General features: G+C 44.8%; 1 protein-coding gene across 1 annotated transcript in view; it reads left to right on the top strand.

The window, feature by feature from the left end:
• LOC141127496 (inactive dipeptidyl peptidase 10-like) overlaps positions 1–27,366 on the top strand; it is a 303,439-nt gene that overhangs the window by 118,005 nt on the left and 158,068 nt on the right. Inside the window, exon 5 of the mRNA XM_073614008.1 lies at positions 12,208–12,282. Within this exon, the coding sequence (XP_073470109.1) occupies positions 12,208–12,282 (75 nt within the window). The remainder of the gene's footprint in view (positions 1–12,207; positions 12,283–27,366) is intronic.

Raw genomic sequence — 27,366 nt, 5'->3', positions numbered from 1 at the left:
TTTCAGTATGACAATGATCCCAAACACACTGCCCGGGCAACGAAGGAGTGGCTTTGTAAGAAGCATTTCAAGGTCCTGGAGTGGCCTAGCCAGTCTCCAGATCTCAACCCCATAGAAAACCTTTGGAGGGAGTTGAAAGTCCATGTTGCCCAGCAGACAGCCCCAAAACATCACTGCTCTAGAGGAGATCTGCATGGAGGAATTGGCCAACATACCAGCAACAGTGTGTGACAACCTTGTGAAGACTTACAGAAAGCGTTTTACCTCTGTCATTGCCAACAAAGGATATATAACAAAGTATTGAGATGAACTTTTGATATTGACCAAATACTTATTTTCCACCATAATTTGAAAATAAATTCTTTCAAAAATCAGACAATGTGATTGTCTGGATTTGATTCAACATTTTGTCTCTCATAATTGAGGTATACCTATGATGACAATTACAGGCCTCTCTCATCTTTTTAAGTGGGAGAAATTGCACAATTGGTGGCTGACTAAATACTTTTTTGCCCCATTGTATATTGCAGCTTACCAGGCCTTAGATGATGTGGCTGCTTTATTTTATTTTTTAGGCTTTTCCTTAATCTTTTACCTTATATCACTTAGATCGATGTTGCAGCCATCTAGGTGAGTATGTATGTTTGTTTTTTGTAAACCGCATTTCTCTTTAAAATTATATCTATGCCTCGGCGTTCTGTCTGTGAGCCATATCCCTGCCTGACCCCGTATCCTGCATTTTATTTAACAGAAAATTACAGCACTGCAGATTGAAAAGGACAAATAATTTTTAATAATATTCAATTACAATATCACTTGTACCGCAATTGTATATGCTATGCTATTTGCTAATTTTTTTTCCCTCCGAAAGTGGAGTTACCCTTTAACCACTTCAGCCCCAGAGGATTTTACTCCCTTCCTGACCAGAGCACTTTTTGTGATTCACCACTGCGTAGCTTTAACTGACAATTGCGCGGTCATGCTTAAATGGGTATTTTTGTAGCCAACGGGCTAGCTTGTTCACCAAGGCCCAGGGGACGTGCCATGATTGCATTCTGGTTCCGCAAACCAAATGTTCCCTGTTGGGTCTTGAAAAAATGAAGATATCCTGCACACCCGCCCTAAATCATACTGGAACCATATGTCCCAGTGCCTTAAAAAAAAAAAAATCGCCTGGTGATAGTGTAACTAACCAACATTTTGGGGGAAGTGTGCTCCGCTGAAAATCCACCTTCATTTCTTCCCCTTTGTGCCTGCCTACCAAAGTCTCTTGGCTAGATGCTCAATCTTCTGCTGGGGAACTGCTGTCATCCTGCTCTGCTGTACATGCTGGGTTGGCTCAGAGAATTTTATTGTGGACCAAGGAAAAACTTCCAGCTTTAGGAGATTTAGCACAGTCAGGAGTGATGACATGACCTATGGAGTTTTGATCCAGGTTCTGAATTGTCCCTCCCCCTCATGCAGTAACTCAAGCTCCTTGCTTGCTGACTTTCCTGAAGTTCATCAATGCTGGCCAGGGTCACTTTGTCACCAAGGCCTGGTGTCTGGAAAAACTGTCAAAAGTGACTCATGCAGATAGCAGAGGAGCGGGATAGCAGACATGATCCACACCACGTTATGGACTGAGGCAAGTACACAATATATGAGGATGTACTTTGTTCATCTTTTATTTCAGAGGATTACAGCTGTTTTAAGGGACACATAATTGATATTCTCAAACAAGTAGGTTATACTGCTGCCTAAAAAAGATTGTAGTATATAAAGTTGTTAGTCAACCATATAGTTGGTCGTATTTAACTGCACCTACTCCCTAGCCTCCAATTTTTAATGTATTTTAGGAAAATGGATGAAAGCAAACCCTTTCCAATAGACTTTTTTTCTTGCTGATTTCTTTTTTTTCAATCAAGCTTCTTTGCTTACTGCAGAGCCAATAGGGCTCATTTTGAGTTTCCTGATTGACAATGGTTTACCCTTGGAAGCTGTACTCCACTATGTGAAAGCAGCAGGGTCACTAGGGCACTGGGCACTACTTTGGCACTCTCCAGACATTTGATGTACTTTGTGAATAGCCACAGACTGCTTTGCAGGTCCAGGATACCTGTTCTACCTCAACTTCTACCTCTGTAGCTAAGAAGAGTTCCTTTAGTTTCTACCAGTCCTCTAGGTCCAAGGCCAAGCCTGGGATTCAGTTCCACTTTAGGCCTTGGACTCCATAAGCTCCAGGGTATGATAGGGTATCCCCAGTTCTCAAATGGGGGGACACCCATTAGCCTTTACTTCTACCTGGGCCAAACATATTTTGGATGCATAGGTGCATGGGCATCAACACCACCTGCATTTTGCTTGGGCATGCTTCCCTACAAGTTAATTGCCCTTCCCTTTGATCGGTCCACTGCACCTCGGTTGTTCACAACGATGATAGCCCCTGTATTTGCTCTGCTTCATTCACAAGGCACACCCATACTGAGATCCTTGGACAACCTTTTCCTGAGATAACAGTCAGCACAGGCCTTGTTGGCAAATGTCAATCAAACTGTTCAGATTCTGCAGAGGTTTAGTTGGGTCCTCAACCATCAGAATTTACAACTGCAACCATTCACTTGGAATTTCTAGGTCTCCTTCTAGATACGGCTCAGTCCAGGGTTTTTCTTCTGCAAGACAAACTCCTGATTTTCTGCTCCAGTGTTCAGGCTCTGCTGTTCAAGTGCCAGGCCAACCCTCTACTTTTGTATTAAGGGTCTGGGCTTGATGGTTGCCTTCTTCAAAACAGTTCTGTATGTCCAAGACTAGACTGTTGCAACTCATCATTTGGTCTGTGTGGGCCAAGAAGACACATTCTCTTGACAATCCCATGTGTCTGACATCCAGGACCAGCTTATCCCTGGTCTGGTGGCTTACAAATTTCAGCCCTGAAGTTGGGGTACTCCTTCTGTTCATCAGTCTGAAATATTCTCGCAACGGACAACAGAACAGTCTAATAAGCTGGGAAGGAATCCTAGACACCCTTTCAGTGCATGAGACTTGGTTGCTGGAGGTAGCTCATCTCCCAATCAACATACTAGAACTCAAAGCCAATCAGTTATTTCTTTAATACTGTATATCTTGACATGCCGGGTCATCCAATCTGAATTCAGTTGGACAATACCAAAGCACCGCTGTATATCAATTATCAGGGAGGTACCAGATATCTCTTGACTCAAAGAGAGGTGGACTAAATTCTCGCATTCCAGTCCTGTCAAAAAATTTGCAGGTGGACCTTCTTGGTCCCAACATCTGGAAGTTTGGAGAATGGTCTCTTTAATTAGGGGTATTTCAAGAATTCTGTTGCAGGTGAGGAACATCAGACATGGACCCCCTGGCTTCCAGATTCACAAAAAAAACTGAGCAGGTTTGTCTTTAGGTCTGGGAACCCTCTAGCCATAGCAGTAGATGTCCAATGACTCTGTGAAATTGGTTCAACCTTATCCACGCCTTTCCTCCTCTAATGCCCCTTCCTCGTCTGCTTCACAGATTTGAAAAAGGGGACATTCCGGTGATACTCATTGCAGTAAACTGACCAAGGCAAATGTGGTATTTGGACCTCATCAGACTTCTAGCAGATTCTCTGTGGGCTCTTCTAGAACACTCAGATCTTCTGTTGCAAAGACCAATTTACTACTTTGTTTTATGTTTGCTAGCTTTACATTATTGCTGTTAAAGCCCAGGTCCTAGAAGATAGAGACCTATCTGATTCCATTATTCCCATTCTCCTAAAAGCTCTGAAATCATCTTCCCACAAGGTCTGCAAACAAACATGGAAAGCATACTTCACATGGTGCAAGAAGTAAGTACAAAAATCTTGTTTTTCTGTACTTGCCCAAAATGTTCTTAGCCTAAAAAAGTCAACTAAGACAACAAACATATTTAAGGACAGGTAAGCCACAGTTATTATATTTTTGTTTTTGGGTTTGGATAAACTTTAATGGTCACACAATTACTTAGTATCAAAGGAAACTAAGCTTCACATTGTACAGCACACATCACAAGGGACACACTGCGCTGTCAATAATGCAGACAGCCCAATCTTCTAAACATGCCTCTGAATCACTGATGTTACATCACTTGAGCCTGATGATTACTTATGCAGTGAACACTGTACTGTGGGAGGCCAAAAGCATTGTGCATGTATGCCTCATATTCGAAAGTTCAGCTAAAGCTGCGAACTGGAGCACATGACAGCGCTAAAATAATAGGAACAAACAATTTAGGGTGCCTGCTTTGCTTAATTTACTTTGTTTAAAATGTATAGACTTTTCTAATTTATCTGTGTCATGGTATAGCTAACAGTAGTTAGTCATATTCAGCTGGACTCCTGAACTGAAGAAACTGCTTGGATAAGCAGGGAAACATTATCAACAAAATAGAAAAAGTCCAATTGAATGTGACTAACTAATACTAGACATTTATAGACATTTTCATGTTTCTGCATTTTTCATTTGGAAAACGATGGTCCAGTAGTCTGCTTCTTCATTTCCTTAACTACTGTTCACATGTAACCTGTACAACTGCAAATACAATTGTTATATATAGATTGTAACACTTTATTGAAACACCCAACCATCATCTGGCTAACCATTCACAGGTAGAGCATCACCAGAAGCAACAAACAAATTAGAGAACTGTTTATTATCTTGGCCGCAAACAAGCTAACCCTGACTCAACTTACTCTCTTCCAGAGTTTTGTATAACTGAACAGATTTTGGAAAGCTTTCCAACCTGCATGAAAATCCTTGTAACTGTAGCCAAGGACATATTACTAGCAAACTTTGGATTAGGTACATGGCTAGTGGAAACTACATGAGATATGGCTGGCCTTACACTACTGATCAATTACTGTCTAAATAAAAATATGTCAACGGTATTAAACCCAAAAGCAAACATTTATTATAGTGGAACTTACCAATTTTTAGATATAATGGCTGCATTCGTTTTCTTTTTTTATGTTTTTTTTTTCATAATGTTTTTATTAGATGATGATGATATGAATACAAAAGAAGAGGCAATTTGTTGATCCCTAACATTGCAGGATATGTCGTAAGAGATCAATCTTTTACAGTAAGCTGGAGAAAATTCTTGTCATCCCAAGTCAAACAGTATGACATAAAACAGGGTAATTGCGAAGACCACAAGGACGTTTAATACAATGTACATCCTTTAATCTAATAAAATATGACCAATTATACCTCTGATAATGAATCCAGCCTTATAGAATGTTTTTTTTTAAACTCATATACCTTTTTTATTGAAAAACACACAGTTATTATCCATTTTACACAGAAATACATGAAAAATACATTGTTCCCTTTATTTCCCCTCCCTCCCTAAACCCCCCCCCCCCCCACACACACACACACACATTCCATTCTACACAAAAATATATGAAAAATACTCTCCCTCCTCCCCCCTTCCCTGTGACCCCCCCCCATAACCCCCCATCCCTACTCATTGATTCCTTACACTTTCCCTTCTCCCTTCCTTCCCTCCCCCTCCTCATGCACCTCCATCACTTCATAACTGGGGTTCTTCCACCTCTAACCATCGCTTCCATATTCTCTTAAATTTTTTACTATTTCCTCTCTTACTATATATGAATTTCTCAATCATATCTTTTACCACCCATTCTACCACCATCGAGGTTCTTTGGCTTGCCACTTCTGTGCGATCAATTTTCTCCCTTAAAACAGGCACCTAGTTACTGCGGTTTGCGTATCCCCTGACATGTCTTTCCCCTCCACAAGCCCCAGGACACAGATCTTAACCTCCATGTCTAGGGAGGTCCCAAATACAAAATTAATTTTCTCCACTATCTCCTTCCAATACCTATATAATTTGGGACATCTCCAGAACATATGTAGCAAATCCCCCCTCATATCCCTGCATCTTGGACATTTCGCGTCCAGTCTTTTCCCAAACATGAACAGTTTCTAGGGTGTATAATATGATCTATGTATCAAATACAATTGTAATACAATCTGCAAAGGGGAAAGTGAGACATTGGATCCCAATGTCAGTATTCGGTTCCATTGCTCCACTGTCATTGGCCCAATGTCCCTTTCCCACTTCATCCTGCTATTAAGTTGCGTCCCCCTTCCCAGATCTGCTCCACTTATACTTTCATATAAATCAGAGATTAGTCCCTTAGATGTCTATGGCATTTCACTCCACTCTGGTCCCTCTTCCCTGAACTGAGCCTCTGACGCGTTCCTTACTTGCAGGTATCTATAAAAGGACTGATTTGGGACAGCATACTCTTCCCTTATCTCCTGGAATGACTTCAATCTACCTGCCCTGTACAATTGCACAAGGCAATGAATACCGCTCCGCTCCCATTTCTCAATTTTCCCCATTACCTTAAATTCCTTTAGGTTTTTATTATCCCACATGGGGGAGAATTGGTGTCACTCAACAGCAGGCCCCTCCCTACCTCCCTCTCCACCGGCAAATTACTTCCTCTCATGTGCTGCTTTTGTGCAGTCAAAAAATAGCATCTCACATTTGGCAATGCTAATCCTCCCTCCTCTCTCAGCAGCTGTAACGTTCGCAGGCGGATTCTTGCCGCTCCATTTTTCCAAATTAAGTCTCTAAACACCCCTTCCACTTTTTAAACCAATGGCCCAGAATCCACACTGGAGATTTGTGCAAAACGTACAAAATTTGTGGCATTCAGACCATTTTAATCGAATTGCAACGTCCAGCTACCGAGAGAGGAAGTTGGCTCCATATCCGACATTTCTGTTTTAACTTTGTCATAAGTGGAACCAAATTTCCTGCTATATACTGTCCCGGATCTTTTCTTATATTAATACCTAGATATTTCATTTGGCTTTCAACTCTTACCTGGGCTACCTGTTGGGGAAAGGGTTCTATAAGGGGATCTATCAGCAAAAGTACTGATTTTTCCCAATTAATTACCAGTCCAGAGAATCGTCCAAAATCTCTAATTATGTCCATTGCCGCCTCCAAGGAGGACTGTGTGTCAGCCAAAAACAATAGTACATTGTCTGCATACATAGCGACCTTCTCTCCCCGCCCCCCCTGCTCTCTTAAATCCCTGCACTTTCGGGGACGTTCTTAATGCAATAGCCAGTGGCTCCACTGCAAGGGCGAAGAGCAGGGGCGACAATGGACACCCCTGCCTCGTCCCCCTCGCCAGTTGGAACCACTCAGAAACACTCCCCGTTTATTCTCACCTTGGCCCTAGGTCCCTCATACAATATTTTTATCAATTGGACAAATCTAGGGCCAAACTGGAATTCTGCCAGCATCCTTGGCAGCATCTAATGATAGAGCAGCTCTCGTCCCCCCCCCCCCTTTTCTATTGGCAACTTAATATTTAAATATACTCTTATAGTCACATTTACGGATCTATCCTGTATAAAACTGGTTTGGTCCGAGTGTATAAACTTTAGAGGTTATTCTATTTAACCTTGCTGCTAGTACTTTTGCTAAGATCTTTACGTCCGAGCACAAAAGGGTTATATGAAGCTGTTTCCAACTGATTTTTCCCCTCCTTTGGCAGCACAATTATAGTTGCTTCTGTCATGGATGGGCAGTGGAGGATTAAGGTGGTCATGGGCCCCTAGGCTACTTTTTGTGTGGCCCCCTCCTAAGCATGCTTTACCAGAAAATAAATTATTTAGTGCCATGTGTAAAAGGGTAGACCTATATTACATGCCTCAAGTGCAACTCTCAGGTCTACAGCCCAAACACATTCAGACATGAGCCTACTATAAACAGCAATGCCACAGAAAAAAAGCATTCAAAATACACCTGCAAGCTGGTAACAGATTTTACCTTTCTTAACCAACAGTTAGGCCAAAAACGTCTGCAGCAGCTCCTGTTTAACTGAGGCAAAATCACAACATGCTGACAGAGACCAATCGAAACGCTGTGTAATATTCCAATAAAATAAAAGCCATACAAATACCATAAACAGCAGCAGCAGCACATAAAAGCAAGCAATAATCAACAGCAGAACAATCATACGTTCCAACAGCAGGAAGTGCCAGCAGCCTGTCCATCGGGCACCACTGCAATCCAGGAAATGGACCAGACTCACTCCCAGAATATCCGGCAGCTTTTGCCAACATGCTTGTTCACTATGTACCTTTGTGAGTACCTTTTTACAGTTTTATTAAACTCCATGATTTTACTCCACTTAGAGTGGTGCTTTTGTTTCATTTTCAGAGTGCATATAACACGCACCCTAACATTAAGAGGGAAGTTTCATTTAAAAAAACTTCCCACAGCCCCCTGCACAGTACATAGACCCCCTGCACATAACACAGCCCCCTTTCCCTGCACAGTACACAGACCCCCTGCACATAACACAGCCCCCTTTCCCTGCACAGTACACAGACCCCCTGCACATAATACAGCCCCCTTTCCCTGCACAGTACACAGACCCCTTTCCCTGCACAGTACACAGACATCTGCATAGTACACAGACCCCTTTGCCTGCATATCACACAGGCCTCTTTCATTATAAAGCCCCCCTGCACTCCCAGGAGACCCTCGGTCTCCTGGGAAAGAATATTCTACAGTTGAGAAAACATCACTGCCAGCCCTTTCTCATACACTGCTCCTCCTGTGTCACTCATGTAAATCAAAGCTTCTAAATACCTCAATTAACGCCGTTCTTCGTGACCCGGTCATGTGACTGCTCTCCTCTGCTGTTTCATTGACGGTCACATGACCGCTCTCCTCCTGCAATCAAACGCTACACTCGGGAAGGAGGTGGAGCTGGAGGAGGAGAGTGGCCAGACAGAGCGGTTTTAATTGAGGTATTAAGAGACTTCCATTTACATTGAGAGTGACACACGAGAAGCTGTGCTTGAGAAAGGGCTGGCAGTAATGTTTTCTCAACTTTAAAGTATGCTGGCAGCGCTGTCCCAGGGCCAGGAGAGGCGGTACAGCTGGCCTGACACTCCCTCCAATGGGTGGCACCTGAGGCGGACCGTCCGATCCCCGCCCCCTGTTAGTAAAAAAACATTTATGGGCATATTCGTATAACACGCAGGCATGGTTTTTATTCTACATATACATAAATATATATAAATTATTAAAAATATCATGGCCAATCGGGGGCCCTTGCACAGCCTAGACCAGCCTGTGCATTAATCCGCCCCTGTGGATGGGGGTAGTTTCCCCTCCCCAGCCGCCCAGTTAAATACCTCCAAAAGCATTGGGAGCAACATACCTCCATAACTCTTGTATATTTCTAGCCATCTGGTCCCGGAGATTTCTGATTTGCCATATCCGCTGTTGCCTTTTGTAGTTTTTCTAAAGTTAACAGGCCCTCCAGTCCCCCTCTATCCTCCTTTGACAGTGAAGGAATCGTTAGTTTTCAAAAAAGTCCCACATTTCCCCTTCTACATTTATTTGTGTTGTACTATACAAATTTTTATAATACCTTTTAAATACATTTACTATTTCCGGAGTAGTCCTCTTAATTTTAATTCACTCATCCAAAATAGCCGGTATTGTGGAGGAGGGTCTGTTTGCTTTAATTATGAAGGCCAGGATCCTCCCTACTCATTCTCCTTCCCCAAAAAAAAAATTGTTTTTGGAATAGTCTCTTGTTTTCCACTTTCTTCAGAATATGTGCTGTCCTGTCTCTCCACCCACTTCTTATACCTATCTGGGGTTGGATCCTCTACATACCGTACTTCTGCCTCTCTTACATTCTCCCCTGCGATGATCTCTTTAGCCTGTGACTGTTTCTATATATGGGAAATTTGTTGTATTAGCACACCCCAAAATAACGCCTTCAGGGTGTCCCACATTATCCCCAATGAGGCTGTTCCTGAGTTCAATTTTATAAACTCCTCTATGCTGGCTACTATTTTCCCTGAGCCATCTATTATTTCCAGCCAAAATGGGTTTATTTTCCAATCCCCCCTATTGCAGCTCCTCCCTATTTTTATTGAGAAAACCACAGGTGAGTGATCTGAAACTCCCCTCAGTTCGTATTTTATCTCCTCCACTATATTCAAAGCCTCTTCTTTACACAATATGAGATCGATTCTAGACAGCGTGGCATGTGTCCTAGAATGGCAAGAATACTGTCTTGACCTAGGATACCACCTTCTCCAGACATCCATCAACCCTGTCTCCCCACAAAATTGGAGGAGCGGGCTGCTGGATGTACCGCCAGGCAAGACTCCAGGTGGAAACCTATCCAGGCTTTTGTCCATGGTCATATTAAAATCTCCTGACACTATAACAGGCACCCCAGGCTTATCTATAATAAATTTCATTAACTCATACAAGATTTCTGTGCGAAATGGGGGAGGGATATATACATTAGCCAACACATACTCCCTATCTTCCAACCGGAAAAGAGAAAAACGTATCATCCATTCTCATCTATCTTACTCTGCCTGCAGGAGAAAACCACTATCAGAGAGTCTATCAGAGTACTCACCCCCCTCGAATAGGAGGTGTGATTAGAATGATATTGTACTTGATATTTCCCATGCCTTAAGGCACAGATCTTATCTTTTTCAAGATGTGTCTCCTGTAGGCAAAGTATTTTAATTTTACCCATATCAGCCATTGAGAAGATTGCTTGTCTTTTAGCCGAGTCTCTTACCCCCTGAACATTCCAGAAGTATACCTTGACACCCCTAGCTTGTTCTGGGGGTTTTCCTCTCCCTTCTCTCATGGATGCCATCTTCCCTTCCTCCTATCTATAAATCTAAAGTGTATTCCCCTAATTCCTAAAATAAAATTATAACTTTGTGATTCTTCCCCTTCCTGTGTAATTTCTAAACATGTATAGTTCCCCTTCATACTCTCCTTCATCCAATCACACACCCCATTTTCTCCCCCCCCCCCTTTTCCCAACCCCCCCCCTCTTTCTGCCCCTTCTAAAGTGACCGTATTTCTTCTCCAAGGTGATACATACAAATTTTTTTAACCATTTCTCTTGTGTGTTACTTCCCAACACTGGGGAGAGAGAACCAAATATAACCAAAAATATTTTTTCCCACAAGTGATTAATTCCCCCCCAGAAAAGCAAAACACTCATTTTTCATTTCTCTTGCTTTTTGAAGAATAATAACTTTGTCCTTATAATGTAAAAGTTTAACAAGAAAGGGCCTGGGTTGATCTCCTGAAGGTGGTGCCCTAAAAGGGACTCGATGCGCTCATTCAATAGCAAAAAATTTTGTCAAGGAGTCTTTACCGAACATTCCTATGAGCCAGCCCTCCATATATTCTGTGGAATTGTTACCTTCAGTTTTCTCAGGGAGACCTAGAACCCTTACATTTTTCCTGCGTAATCTGTTTTCCATGTCATCCATTTTGTAAATTCACATACTCAATTGCTCCCTCATTAATTTTGCCGAGAGGTGCGCAGCTGGAGACCACGCCACCAACGTTCGCAACAGGGGAAGGCGTCCTTCTCCAGCAGACCCGCCGCTCCATCCTTCAGTGCTGCCTCACTTCCCCTGCACTCTGCACTATGGCGTCCTGCATGGGAGCTGGTGTGTGGTCCGGGCCCTGCTGCAGCCTCTCACCTCAGCATTCGGTCACGCCCCCCCACATCCCTCCACTCTAGGATCTTACAGAATATTTAATGATACATCGAAATGTAATTAAGACAATGGCCAACAATCCTCATTTCCGCTTGAAATTAGACATAATAATATATCTGTCATACGGTATAAAGTGTTAGCTGGAGAGTGGCTTTAATTTGTTAGTGTATCTAAATCTGCTAGTGCATCTAACACTACCCACCCCTCAAACAGACAATGCTGCTTCTCCTGTAGACACCCTCATACAGGAAGTATGTTAATGGCCAGATCATCAGGTAAAAACAGAGGTAAAAAGAAAACTAAAGCAGCCACCACATCTAATGATTGGTAAACTGCAATGCATCACATTTTTGGTTTTGGGCTTATTACCGCATTAAGCCCAAGATATAGAATATATGCTCTTAGATGAAAGAGAAAGAGTGCAAAACAAAGGAAAGCTATGATAAATGTAATTGTCAAAACATTTTAGAATGATGCCTTCAGATTTACAAAATTCTCCCAAATTAACTTTGGAATTAGAATAAATATTTCCACAGGCTAGTTTCTCACTAATTTCATCAATAGGCCATATTGGTAAATGATGCATTTTCACCTCACTGCTTTAAAACATTATCTTTTTTTTTGACAGTTGTCTCTCCAGACATCCCATGCCAGACTGTCTGCAGATCTTCAGAATTTGCTGTTGGCATCCAAAAGCCATAAGGTAAGAAGATATATATATATAGCACTGGCAATTCCTCCTTTTTTTTTTAACATGGGCTGTGATCCATAAAAAAATCTAGAATCTCACATGATTTAATATCCTACATTTTAAATCATATAAATGTCAGAAATTTCAGGATAAGCATTTGAGTTTGTAGATTAATTTTACAAAAAACATGAATTTACTGCCATTTTACATGGCAAGCATTTAAAAACATTTTTTAAAATAACTATAACAAAATGACAGCAATCATTCCTCTCACTACCCCATCTAACAGTACTTGTGCATAGATGCTGTTATAAGCGCTCTCTTGCTACCGTTCTTATATCACAGCTCTCTAGATATCAGAGATATTCCTAGATATCAGATGCGGGGAGGTGATTTCACATTCTCAACCCCGCTCAGTCAGAGAATGCTTTGCATTCATTGAGAAAATGCAAAGCATTCTCTGAATGACACCCCTGCCGAGCTACCAGCCTCCTGTGTTCACAATACAGCAGGGAGCCACATAACATGAGATGCAGAGGCAAGTGGAAATCACAGAAGCAGGGGTGCCTACTACATTGATTTTCAACTTCTAGGAATCCCACAGGTATGGTAGATGCATAGCATGACAGTGGGAGGTCCTGCCACTTTGTGAGTTTAGGAAATGTACAGAAATATGACACAGGATTCTCAAAGATGCAGTTTAATGAAGCTCAGAAATATTTGTTTTGAGCAGAGAAAGCTGTATTTTAAACTTTTTCTGGGTTTTATAGTCCCGGATCGGGGCCTGGCATTTGAAGGTTCCAAGGTGTCTTGGTTAGGATGAAAACACGTTTTGCTGAAGACCTGTAGGGTGCAGGGTCGTTATAAGCAAGGCATGTGGATAGCTCAGGGACCCCATTTTTGAGACAGAGCCCTGTCAGGAAAGCTGCTAGAGACTGCATCCCTTATTGGGGAGGGTTCCACAGGACTAGGAAATCGGGATAGCTGGGATTTGGGAAACCAAGAGAGGGTCTGCGAGAAAGCCGAGTAAGCTGAGGTGACTAGTGAGTTAAGGGGGGTGGAGGGAGTCCGGATGTCTCAGAAAATGTTTCAGGGGGCTGAAGATCCCTATTTGGAGGCCAGGAGGTGCTGGAACTAAGGCTGAGTGAGCCTGAAGTAACCTGACAAGAGTAGTGGTGCTGCTGATGTTAGGCCATGTGGCAACTTTTAGTTTTGTTTTTCAATAAAATTAGGCTACTTATGCCCTTAAACTGCATTTTGGACTGAAGAAAGCCAAGTCCATCTAGTTCAACCAATAGAAAAGAAAAAAAGACACACACAAATATAAAACCTCCTATACACAATCCTATACCCACACTGAGCTTCATTACCCCATAGCACAAAAGTAACATTTTAAAGCTGAGATACTTGTTTGTTCCAGATGTGGGGTTTAATAGCCTCCCAGCAACCAGCATCAGGTGGTGCTAATTGCAAGGGTATTCTAGATGCTGAGAGACATCCAGTGGACACCGGACTTACGCCAATCTAGCTCAGAATAATCCTAGCAGAAGGTGTTTTGGCTGCTCTGCAAGCTCCTGACAATTCCCCTGTTTTATGGAGCAGCCTCAGGATACGCAAATCCTAGTTACCGTATACAGAGATTATTATATAAAAGAATGTCCAAGTCCATCTAGCACCTGCTGAATCCTGAATTTTGAGTCAGGGTTCACCATTAGGCAAGGTGGCTCTCTGCCAGGGTCAAAAGCCAAACTAAATGTCTGCCACTGTGGTCTGGTCAGGGCCGAAACTAGGGAGGGGCAACAGGGGGGCACCTGCCATGGGTGATGCATCTATGGGGGGCGCCGCCAGGGGTGCCGCCCCCACCCGCCCTGGGAACTGCTGCTCTAAGGGTGTCACTGCCACCCGATTAAGTGTAATGGGCAGGCAGCGCCTGCTGTGTAGTTTGCCAAATACTGGAGAATCAAATAGGAGGGAGACTGCACAGGTGCACTAGCACTGAATCACTCTGCTTCTTCCACCCACCCTATAGAAAGGCATTCCAGAGTGGCGCTTCTGCTACTGTTGCTATGTTGCTAAGCAACAGTAGCTGCAGCGTTGCTCTGGAATGCTTTCCTATAGGATGGCCCGGCGGGAGGAGCGGAGTGATTCAGCACTAGTGTGCCTGTGTGGTCTCCCTCCTATTTAATTCTCCAGTATTTGGCAAACTATGCAGCGGGCACTGCCTGTCCATTACATTTGAACAAGCGGTAGTGACACCCTGGAGCAAAGACACCCGGTGCGAGCGGCACCCCCGGTGGAGTACTGTGAGGTCTCCCTCCTAGTCCTGCCCAGTGTACTAATAGCCTATGTGTCAGAGCTGGGCTCAGCCCTTCCTTCTCTGAGCTGGCCGCTCAGCTGTTGGCTAATTGCCAGCTCTTTTCTCTCCACAGTGACTCAGCTGTTGATGATCTGCTAGTCAATCCTAGCTACTTAAAGCCGTCCAGCTCACTTCATCTCTGCCTTTGGTCACATCTCAGAGACTTTCTCCTGCGTTCCTGTTGAAGACTTGCTCGACTGATGTCCCTTCTGGCTCCTGATCCTGCTTGCTGTACTACTACGTTGATCTCTGGCTCTCTGACATTGGCATTGGTTGACTACCCAATCTGGTTACTGAACTCTGGTTATGTATTGACTACGCTTATTCTGTTTACCTTTTTATTATTATTAAACAAGTGTGATTAACTGTACTTCTGTCTCGGTCTGATTCATGGTTTCTGACAGTAGGCGAAAGCCATGAATTCAGAAGATGCAGTCAGTCCACTTGTTGGTAATATTTTTTCCAGATTGGATGACCAGTATCACCGCATGGATCAGTTTGCCTTGGTGTTACAAACGCTCCTGAGTTGCACGGCTCACCTGAAATCTTCCACTATGGCTGCTCCAGTACAACCTGTGTTGCAGGCCATCCCTGCTGCTGCTCCAGTCTCTGTGCAGGCACCTGCCTCGAGTATTACCTCCATAAGAGGCATGTCTCGTTCCTCTCCGCTTCCCCAGCGATTTGGGGGCGATCCAGTTCAATGCAGAGGGTTTCTCAACCAGGTTGAGATATGCTTTGAGATGCTGCCCCAGGCATTTCCCATGGACAGAAGCAAAGTAGGTTTCGTGATATCTTTGCTTTCTGAGAGAGCCTTGGCCTGGGCAAACCCTCTATGGGAGATGCAAAAACGCGTGGTCCTGAGTTACCCAGAATTTGTGGCTTCCTTGAAAAGGGTATTTGACGTTCCCGCACGTTCCGCTTCTTCTGCCAAGAGCCTCATGTCTATAATACAGAGTATGAGAACCATTGCCGATTATGCCATTGAATTTCGTACTCTGGCAGCAGAGGTTGCTTGGAACAATGAGGCCCTCGTGGCTGCCTTCTCTCATGGTCTCTCGGATAACATCAACGATGAGATATTAGCCCGAGATATACCCACTGAGCTGGAGAGGTTGATCATATTTGCCATCCTCATAGACTCCAGACTCAGAGAAAGACTCTCTTTTAAGGAGCTCTGGCGCAAGCCTCCTGTACCTTTGTCTCCGAGCTTTGCAGTCCCACCCTTGCCTCCCTCACCTCCCATGCTTCCTGGTACTGAGTCAGTCTGTGAAGATGAACCCATGCACTTGGTCTTCACGCGTCTCTCTGCAGATGAGAGAGCCCTTAGGAGGAGGGAGAGATTGTGCCTTTATTGTGGCCAGGCTGATCACTTTTTGAAGTCTTGTCCTACCCATCCAGGGAACGCCCGAACCTTGAGGCCCTGTCACGGACAGACCTTAGGTGGCGTTGTTTCATCTCCAGTTTCCCAGAAAGATAAGCCCCTGGTTTCAGTTACCTTGTCTTGGGCTCTGTTACCGTGTTTGTGTCTCGAGTCATCCGTCGAGATACAGGCTCTAATCGACTCTGGAGCTACAGGCCTGTTCATTGATGCTGCCTTTGTATCGAAGCACTCGATTCCACTGCAGCTGCGTGACACTCCACTTGCCATTGATAAATTCCCCTCACTGTGTTTTACATTTCTTACTCTTGACCACTTCATTCAAAGTACAGCACATTCTTTGTTAAAGTGATTGTAAAGGCACAAAATTGTTACTCTTCATGCATTCTATGCATGAAGGTAAAAACATTCTGTGTGCAGCAGCCTACCCAGCCTTACCTAATACTTACCTGACCCCCCTCTCAATCCAGCGATGTCCACAAGAGCCTTGGCTGTCTGGGGACTCACACTCCTGATTGGCTTTTGGCAGCAACAGGAGCCATTGGCTCACACTGCTTTCAATAAATCACAGCCAGTGAGCCAATCAGAAGCCGGAGGGAGCGGAATCGAGCCATGGCTCCGTGTGTGAATGCATAGTCGCCAATATTGTAAAAAAATTTATAGGGACACTTTCTTGCCTGTAGGCAGAATCTTATTATAATTAGGGGGGGGATTCATTTGTAGGCGCGGAATAAGAAAAAATGTGCCATGACAGAAGATGGGCATGGTTTAAGTGAAATATTGGGCGTGGCTTAGATGGGTGTGGCTCGAGGGTGTGTGGTTAGAGTCTGAGATAAATGAGGGAGAGAGAAAGAAAGCGATAGGGAGGGAGGGAAGGAAAGAGAGAGAATGAAGGAAAGAAAGAGGGATGGAGGGACAGCAGGCCCAGATCCTAAACCACAATAGAAATATGTGTATTCCTGAAGGTTTAACAAACAACAGATAAAGATACTCCAAACACCTGCTGTTGGCGCTTCAATCATCCCGGGACCATGGTTGATATGATGTCAGGATGATTGAAGCGCATTATTTCTATTATTACATTGTAATATGAAAATTATATCATTCAACTCACCATAATGCAGAATCAGTGGGAGCCTGGAGTGTGTCACTTACCACATCGCCTGCCACCAGATGCCATCAGGTGCCCTCAGTGGAGTCCCTCCTTACATCAGGTGCCCCCCAGCAGAGTCCCTCCTTACATCAGGTGCCCCCAGCAAAGTACCTCCTTACATCAGGTTCCCCCAACAGAGTCCTTCCTTACACCAGGTGCCCCCAGTAGAGTCCCTCCTTACATCAGGTGCCCCCAGCAGAGTCCCTCCTTACATCAGGTGCCCCCAGCAGAGTCCCTCCTTACATCAGGTGCCCCCAGCAGAGTCCCTCCTTACATCAGGTGCCCCCAGCAGAGTCCCTCCTTACATCAGGTGCCCCCAGCAGAGTCCCTCCTTACATCTAGTGTCCCCAGCGGAGCCCCAGTCCTTCCTTACATCAGTATCCCCAGCGGAGCCCAGTCCTTACATCAGTGTCCCCAGTGGAGCTCAGTCCTTACATCAGTGTCCCCAGTGGAGCCCAGTCCTTACATCAGTGTCCCCAGCGGAGCCCCGGTGATTCCTTACATCAGTGTCCCCAGTGGAGCCCAGTCCTTACATCAGTGTCCCCAGCGGAGCCCAGTCCTTACATCAGTGTCCCCAGCAGAGCCCAATCCTTACAACAGTGTCCCCAGCGGAGCCCAGTCCTTACATCAGTGTCCCCAGCGGAGCCCCGGTGATTCCCTACATCAGTGTCCCCAGTAGAGCCCAGTCCTTACATCAGTGTCCCCAGCGGAGCCCAGTCCTTACATCAGTGTCCCCAGCGGAGCCCAGTCCTTACATCAGTGTCCCCAGTGGAGCCCAATCCTTACATCAGTGTCCCCAGTGGAGCCCAATCCTTACACCAGTGTCCCCAGCAGAGCCCCAGTCCTTACATCAGTATCCAAAGCAGAGCCATAGTTACCCCCCTGTATTTAGTTCCCCCCCTCCCCCTGTACATAGTTACCCCCTCCCCTTAGTTACCCCCCACCCCCTAGTTACCCCCCTGTACACAGTTACCCCCTGTACATAGTTACTCCTGTACTTAGTTACCCCCCTCTTTATAGTCACCCCCTGTACATATTACCACCCTCCCCCTGCACATAGTCACCCCCTCCCCATAGTTACCCCCTATACATATTACCCTCTCCCCCTTGTACATAGTTAGCCCCTCCTCATAGTTACCCCCATACATAGTACCCCCTGTACATAGTTACCCCCCCTGTACCCCCTGTACATATTACCCCCCTTCCCTGTACATAGTCACCCCCCTCCCCATAGTTACCCCCTGTACACATTACCCCCCTCCCCCTGTACATAGTTACCCCCTCCCCTAGTTACCCCCCTGTACATAGTTTCTCCCCTCCCCATAGTTACTCCCCTTGTATATATTACCCCTCGTACATAGTCACCCCCCTCCCCCTGTACATAGTCACCCCTCTACCCATAGTTATGCCCGTACATATTACCCCCCTCCCCCTGTACATAGTTACCCCCCCTAGTTACCCCCTCCACATAGTTACCCCCTTGTACATAGTTACCCCCCTGTACATATTACCCCCCTTCCCCTGTACATAGTTACCCCCTCCCCCTGTACATAGTCATCCCCTCCCCATAGTTACCCCCCCCGTACATATTACCCCCCTCCCCCTGTACAAAGTTACCCCCTCCCCCTGTACATAGTTACCCCACTGTACACATTACCCCCCTCCCTGTACATATTACCCCCCTTCTCCTGTACATAATTACCCCCTCCCCCTTTACATAGTTACCCCCCTGTACATATTACCCCCCTCCCCCTGTACATAGTTACCCCCCCTGTACATTGCATCCTTCATTTAAACAAGACAATGCCCGCTGTCCCCATACATAGCTATGGTGGAGATATTGCAGTAATGGCGAGGGTTACAGCTAATGATCGTGTGTCGCTGGCCCGGGCTGTACACCAACATCCTCGCATAACACACAATACGGCAGAGCTGAGCAAACTCCCACAACAAGCCGTGCGTTCAGTGAAGAGGGGCCTCCGATTCGTGCAGCCAATCGATTTCAGTGTACAAGAGAATAGTCTACTTGTACACTGAAGAGAGAAGCCGATTGGCTGCCCCTCCCCTCTCCACTGAACATATGAGGAAAGGCGGTGGCAGCGGCCATTTTTTTGTAGCCCGCTGGCCATTTTTGCCTAAAACATTCCTGGGAATTTAATCGGGACGAGCTCTTAAGGGGACGAGGGTCCCAAAATCGGGATTGTCCTTGGGACTGTTGGCGAGTATATGAATGGACACACAGAGCCGTGGCTCGGGAGCACACTTACTTGGGTGCCCCCATAGCAAGCTGCTTGCTGTGGGGGCACCCAGAAAGAGGAAGGGGCCAGGGGTGCCAGCAAGGCACCTGAGAAGAGGAGGATCTTGGCTGCTCTGTGCAAAACCACTGCAACAGAGCAGGTAAGTATACCATGTTTATTATTTAGAAAAACAAGACAAGACTTTAATATCACTTTAAGGTTAGCTGTGTGTAGTAAATGATATGCAATAGAACAGTTTTATTTTATTACAATTAGCATACTGAGGTCTGCTACATACTTGCTTGTGGCACAGTCATTAAAGCATATGGCCCTTTAAGCCCCTCCCTCCGTTTATGCAAGCTGACCACACCCACAGTTTTGGCGTGGCACTATATTGCCACATACCATATTTCTTGGGGGGGGGTGCAAAAAATGACCAGCCCCGAGTGCCAGATGTGCTAACTACACCACTGGGTCTGGTAATAGAGCCCTCTCACAAGTTTGCTAAAAATTCACTTCCAGAGTCCATCCAAACATCAGGTGCTCCAACACTTTGGTATAACTTTGCACTACAGGAGACAAGAAAACCCTGATGCCAGGGTACTTCAGCATACTCAAAAATTCAGTACCAGGGTATATCATACAATTCAGAGTCCTATCACCAGCAGTGGTATATTTAGGTTTTGTGCTGCCCTAGGCCTGACTAAACTTGTACCTCTAATCTAAATATGAACCACCCCTTCCTGTCAAGGCCACACCCCTTCCCATTTAAGACCCACCCTGTCAGTGCAGCCTCATCAGTGCCCATCAGTGCAGCCCCATCATTGCCCATCAGTGCAGCATATCAGTCCTGCTTTATTAGTGCAGCCTCATCAGTACTCATCAGTGCGGTCTCATCAGTGGCCATCAGTGCAGCCTCATCAGGGGTCACCAGTGCTGCCTTATCAGTGCAGCCCAATCAGTGCAGCTTATCAGTGCCGCCTTATCAGTGGCATCAGTGCAGCCTCATCAGTGGCCATTGGTGCAGCCTCATCAGTGGCCATCAGTGCAGTCTATTAGTGCCCATCAGTGCAGCATACCAATGCCTGTCAGTGCAGCATATCAATGCAGCTTATCAGTGCCACCTCGTGGCCATCAGTGCACCCTCATCAGTGCCCATCAGTGCAGCATAACAGTGCTGCCTTATCAGGGCAGCCTCATTAGTGCTCATTAGTGCAGTTTATCAGTACCAATCATTGCTGCCTCATCAGTGGCCATCAATGCCCCCTTATCAGTGGCCATCAGTCCAGCCTATTAGTGCCCATCAGTGCAGCATATCTGTGCTGCCTTATCAGTGCAGCCCCAACAGTGCAGCTCATCAGTGCAGCCTCATCAGTGGCCATCAGTGCCGCCTCATCAGGGGCCATCAGTGCAGCCTTAGTGCCCATCAGTGCAGCCTTATCAGTGCCCATCAGTGCAGCCTTACCAGTGCCCATCAGTGCATCCTATCAGTGCCCATCAGTGCATCCTATCAGTGCCCATCAGTGCATTTTTATCAGTGCCCATCAGTGCATCCTTATCAGTGCCCATCAGTGCAGCCTTATCAGTGCCCATCAGTGCAGCCGTATGTCACTGGATTAGTAAAATTATATCTTGTAAGATATTTGGACTTGTGTTTGCTGCCAGTGATTGTAATTATAGGATTAATAATAGTAATTCCCTAGTCATTATACAAATAAGTGAAATAATCAGTGGCAGCAAACACAAGTTCAAACATATTGTAAGATATGAGTAATCTTACTAATCCAGTGACATATTGTGATAGCACATATGAGGTGAGCAGGTCCAAAATATTATTGCCATCATATACAATAAAAAGTCTTAATTCTATATGATGCAATTCAATAATGCAATTCAATATGCTCGCTCAAGCAAGCACAAGGATGTTTAAAAAAATGAAATTAATTATATTGAAGTGATGCCATACCTGGGGGCTCCGGTTTCCCTCCTCTCTTCGCCGTGGTATTGACACAGAGCCTGGGAGAAAGTTACATACCGTAACTTTCTTCTAAGGATGGGTAGATGGAGCATTAGGCTGCAGTGCCACACTTAGTATTGGCGGCCACCAGACCAGTTGAATTAACTGCAGTCAGTGGCCGCCAGTCTGTGCGAATGTCCTCACCGGCCGGTATCATCATACCGGCAGCCACCAGGACCTGTTCTGCTGGCTGCCAGACACCTAGGCCTTCTTAGGGCACTGGTTACCGTATATGAGTCCTCAAGTTCAATCAAAGGCACCGTGAATTCCTCTATGAAACATGACAAGGGTGGCCTGGTTGTATCTAATGCCCAAGCAGGAGAGTAAGTGGAAGAGATGGTGCCAAGGGACAAGAGAAACATTAGTGCCAGAAGATGTTGATTGAAGAACCTCAGTCTGGAGATGCCGACCATGAAGTCCCAGCCAGAAGTGTCAGTCAAAGGATCAACAGAACTACGAGGGAAACTAGCAGAAGTTAAAAGGGAAATCCAGTTAGGCCACAGGTTCATGATGACAGAGTCTCGCTGTGATCCCAGCAGGCAGGTGACAGTAATACACAAAGACGACTGTAGATAGTTCCAGAGGAGTCCAGAGTTGACACTAAGTGATTGCATGGAGCAAAAGTAAAAGAGTCAGAGAAAGCCAGGGTAGGCAATGAGCAGGTAGCAGTGTACAAAATCAGAAGCCAAATCAAGGTCGTGAATGAGTCCCAGATCATGAACTAGTACAGAGCAGTACAGAGCAGGATTCAAAATCAGGTCAGAGGAGAGCCAAGTCAGTAATGCTGTGTACACACGGTTGGACTTTTCGACCAAACTTGTCCGACGGAACTAATCTGTCGGACAATTTAACCGTGTGGGGGCTTCATCGGACCTGCAGCGGACCTTTTCTGTTGAAAATGTGACGGACTTTAGATTTAGAACATGTTTCAAATCTTTCCGACGGACTTGGGTCCGGTCGAAAAATCCATTTGTCTGTATACTAGTACGACAGACAAAAACTGACGCTAGGGCAGCTATTGGCTACTGGCTATGAACTTCCTTATTCTAGTCCGGTCGTACGTCATCACGGTCGAATCCGCCGGACTTTGGTGTGATTGTGTGTAGACAAGTCCGATTCGACGGAAGTCCGTCGAAAAGTCCGACGTGATTCAGTCCGTCGAAAGTCCTGTCGTGTGGAAACAGCATAATAGGAATCATATGTAGGATACAGGTTAGAACACAAAGAACACGCTGACTGAAGCCAGAAAGCAATGGCACTGATTTACAGCATCCCTTAAATAGACTGCCTAACACCAATACCGACTTTTTTGACTGAGTATAGATCAATGTTTGTCCCAAGTATGTTTGAATCTGTTTACTGTTGACTGGTTTACTAGCTGTACCAGAAATCTATTCCAAGCATCAATTACTCTTTCAGAACAATAATGCTTCCTAAGGTTAGTTTTAAATTTTCCTCCTGCTAGTTTGAGGTCATGTCCCCGTGTACTTGATTTCTGAACCTTATTCACACCCTTAATGTATTTAATCCCTCAGACCTTTCACTATTTTTGTTGCCCATCTCTAGACTCAGTCTATCTTATCTATATCTTGTTGTAAGTGAGGTTTCCAGGTATGTGACAGTGCAGAGCTCTATCATTGTGGAAAAGGTCAGGAAAAGGACACAGGATTTGCACATTTTCTAAGTGCAGGACTGTGGAGCATTGATTTAAAGTGGAGATAACTGCTTTTGCAGATTTCTCCAGATTTTGGTATTTCTGGATGGGGCTCCGTAGTTTGGAGATTTCAAAGTGTGTTGGGAGGGAAGAAATCTCCAACCCAGTGTCCAGGATTTGTGAACAACCAACAGGGTGTGTGCCCAGGTGAACACAGCCCTTATAATGATGGTCTGCTGAGAGTTGCAGGTGGAGGGGAGTTGATGTTGCAGTTGCTGCTATTTGTATAGAGAGTGGGTGGAGATAGTTGCTGGGTGCGTTAGGGGGCATGCATCCAAGCAGCTCAAAGATGTGTGTGGAAGAGCTGGTAGTCTGAAGGACCAGTAGCAATAGCAGCAGTGCTTCTGAAGAGTAGACAGGTGGGCTAGCATTTTCATTTGTATTTTGAGGGAGAATAACCCTTGTGTGGGAAACCTTATGTTATACTGACTCTTTTTAATAAAAATGGGCTGCCATTTTTGTCACTTGAGAACACTTCTACCATTAGAGCTAACCAACCTCCATGTCACAATATGGATAGATATTTTTTTCCCTTTTTTCTGATACTTGTCTTAAATGCTTTACAGAGAATGCTAAAACATTCACATAAGTCATTGTCCTCAAAAGTGATATATTCTTTAGTTGGATCAGCAACCACTTGTGCAACATTATTGTCTTCCAGTACGGATACAAACTGCAACCTTTACTGGAGCTGCTAGTTGTCCCAGTTGATGTGTAGATAGTTGAAATCACTCAATAATAAAGACTTATTTCTGTTTGCTGTAATTTCGCTTCGTAATGGTAATTGCACTTCAGTACAATTATTTCTGTGGGATGGTTTTTAAAACAAACTTCAATAAGAAAATTACAGATATAACCTTTGCTGTTTATAGTTACGAGTGTAAGCTCCAAAGTTTTACAGATGGTTCTAACGAAAAGCAAAGTCTTTACAAAGTTGCCCACACAGGGGTTTTAACTTCTCAAAGCAAAACAGTTAACAGAAAATGCCAAGCCACTATCTTTCTCACCAGCTCTCCTGACACTCTAGAACATCTAAATAGGGGTTCTCCTGACACCCCAGGTTCCCTCACTCCTCTGAGACTTAGATTCCTTCAGTGTCCTGGACTCTAGTTCTCCCAGACTCTAATGCCGCGTACACACGGTCGGACTTTTCGTCTACAAAAGTCCGACAGCCTGTCCGACAGACTTCCGGCGGACTTTCGGCGGACTTGCAGCAGACTTTCTAACGAACGGACTTGCCTACACACGACCACACAAAAGTCCGACGGATTCGTACGTGATGACGTACACCGGACTAAAAAAAGGAAGTTCATAGCCAGTAGCCAATAGCTGCCCTAGCGTGGGTTTTTGTCCGTCGGACTAGCACACAGACGAGCGGATTTCGGGGTCCGTCGTAGTTACGACGTAAAGATTTGAAGCATGTTTCAAATCTAAAGTCCGTCGGATTTGAGGCTGAAAAAGTCTGCTGAAAGTCCGGAGAAGCCCACACACGATCGGATTACCAGCCAGCTTTAGTCCGTCGGCGTCCGTTGGACTTTTGTAGACGAAAAGTCCGACCGTGTGTACGCCCCATAAGACTCTTTCTCAGTCTCCCAGGCTCTCTCAGCCTGATGGACATGGAATCTTTCCAACTTGGAGTTCTGTTTCCTGAGTAGATCATTTTTGTCTCCAGACAAGATCACACACCTTCCTTCTGGCTGGACCCCTGAGCTATGCCCAAGCCTTCATTTAAAGGGCTGTATGCACCTAGACACACACCTTGTTGGTCACTGGGTTGGATATTTCCTCCCTCCCAAAGTATTTTAAAATCTCCAAACTGCGGAGGCCAATCTGGGAACACCAAAATCCGTAAAAAAACTGTAAAAAAAGTTTCTGCTAATAATTGATACTCCAAAGTACCACACCCTGCATATGTGCGAACCATGTGTCCTTTTTCCAACCATTTTCACAGTGGCAGAGCCTCGCACTGTCACAATATATACAGTATAACACAATTGCCTTCCTCAGTTCCTTTCTGCTAGGGCTCATTCACACCATGTGTGGAGATCTGTATTTTTATGCACCTGATCAATGTAGATCATTGCAGATCATTGGTCAGGGCCCATAGGAAACACTTTTTTTCTATGTGGCCCATTCACATCACTGAACAGAGAGTTACATGTCTGCATTTTTCTGCACGGCATCAAAACTCATCTAAAGTGTCATCTGTCTTGCACCGTTTAAATATGTTTAATGTCACTTTGTGCCATTCTTTTTAAAAGTAAACACAGTCACCAACAACCCGCACAAAACAAACACCAGCCTGCGTGCTAAGTGTTTTAACAAGTGGGACGGTGTGTACGAGCCCCTAGGTTCACGCTAGAGCTGCATGATTCTGGAAAAAATGAGAATCACATTTTTTTTGCTTAGAACAAAGATCATGATTCTCAGCGTAACATCATTTTTCACATTATACCAAAAATTGAGCTAACGTTACAGTTTAGTTTTTTTGTTTAGTTTATTGAAGTGTATTTTTTCACAAAAAATTGCATTTAAAAGACCGCTGTGCAAATACAGTGTGACATAAACTATTGCAATGATTGCCATTTTATTCTCTAGGGTCTCTGCTAAAAAAATATATACAGGTATAATGTTGGGGAATCCCAACGTGTCAGAAAAGGGCCCGGTCTTTAAGTGGTTAAACTGCCTTAATTTACAGACCGAAGTTCATCCCTTTGATCTAAAAGAACTAAAGAACTAAATGTTACAATGTCTCCTTTTATCTCAGCACTGAGCATAGTTGATAAACATTTGCCGGATGTTTTTTTTTTTTTGACAGCTGTAAGTGAGCAGAGAACGGCTCTGCACTTGTTACATGAATGAATCCTGTAAATGCCGGAGTAAAGCGTATGTTAACCCCCCCCCAAAAAAAAAAAATATGGATCCCGCTCTTTTAAAGCATGTTGTATGACACAGTGCTTGTCCTATGTCATTTGGCCCCCTGTAACACCTAAAACACTTGGATGATCCTGCTCATTTCTCCCCACCCCTATGTAAACTGACCACGGTAATCAAGGCTGCTGAGCCCTGACACCGTGTTCAGTTTGCGTGCCTCCGTCAACTGCAGCCCTGCTGTCTCTCCTCTTTGCTCCTGTGTCCTCCTCCCCCCTCCCTGCCTCTCGGCTCCTGTGTCAGTGTCCGCCCCCCCCCCCCACCCCCATTAGTAATTACATGAATTATCGTATATACAGTAATCTACTCTGTCTTATAATGATATGCCCCCCCCCCCCCGTGTGTGTGCTGTATAAAAAAAGTATATACATTATCTGTGAGCGCTGATCAGCGTTCATGTGACACACCGCATCTCTCCTTCTCCCTCCTCCTCTCCTCCTCCCCTCCAGACTGACGTCAGCAGGGGAATCTCGGCCCCTCCCACTGCATCTGTGAGACAGGGAGAGGAGAGATGCAACACGTGACCGCTGATCAGCGCTTACTGATAAGGTATATACAGCTTTTTTTTTTAATACAACACACACACACAGGGAGACATATCATTATAAGACAGAACAGATTATACAGTGGGGCAAAAAAGTATTTAGTCAGCCACCAATTGTGTAAGTTCTCCCACTTAAAAAGATGAGAGAGGCCTGTAATTTCATCATAGGTATACCTCAACTACGAGAGACAAAATGTGGAAACAAATCCAGACAATCACATTGTCTGATTTTTGAAAGAATTTATTTGAAAATTATGGTGGAAAATAAGTATTTTGTCAATATCAAAAGTTCATCTCAATACTTTGTTATATATCCTTTGTTGGCAATGACAGAGGCCAAACGTTTTCTGTAAGTCTTCACAAGGTTGTCACACACTGTTGCTGGTATGTTGGCCCATTCCTCCATGCAGATCTACTCTAGAGCAGTGATGTTTTGAGGCTGTCGCTGGGCAACACGGACTTTCAACTCCCTCCAAAGGTTTTCTATGGGGTTGAGACTGGAGATTGGCTAGGCCACTCCAGGAACTTGAAATGCTTCTTACGAAGCCACTCCTTTGTTGCCCAGGCGGTGTGTTTGGGATCATTGTCATGCTGAAAGACCCAGCCACGTTTCATCTTCAATGCCCTTGTTGATGGGAGGAGGTTTGCACTCAAAATCTCAGGATACATGGCCCCATTCATTCTTTCATGTACACTGATCAGTTGTCCTGTTCCCTTTGTAGAGAAACAGTCCCAGAGCATGATGTTGCCACCCCCATGCTTCACG

Source organism: Aquarana catesbeiana, linkage group LG02 (assembly GCF_042186555.1).
Source record: "Aquarana catesbeiana isolate 2022-GZ linkage group LG02, ASM4218655v1, whole genome shotgun sequence".
Taxonomy (NCBI): Eukaryota; Metazoa; Chordata; class Amphibia; order Anura; family Ranidae; genus Aquarana; species Aquarana catesbeiana.
Note: the sequence above shows the minus strand (reverse complement) of the source record. Positions and strands in the feature narration are given on the sequence as shown.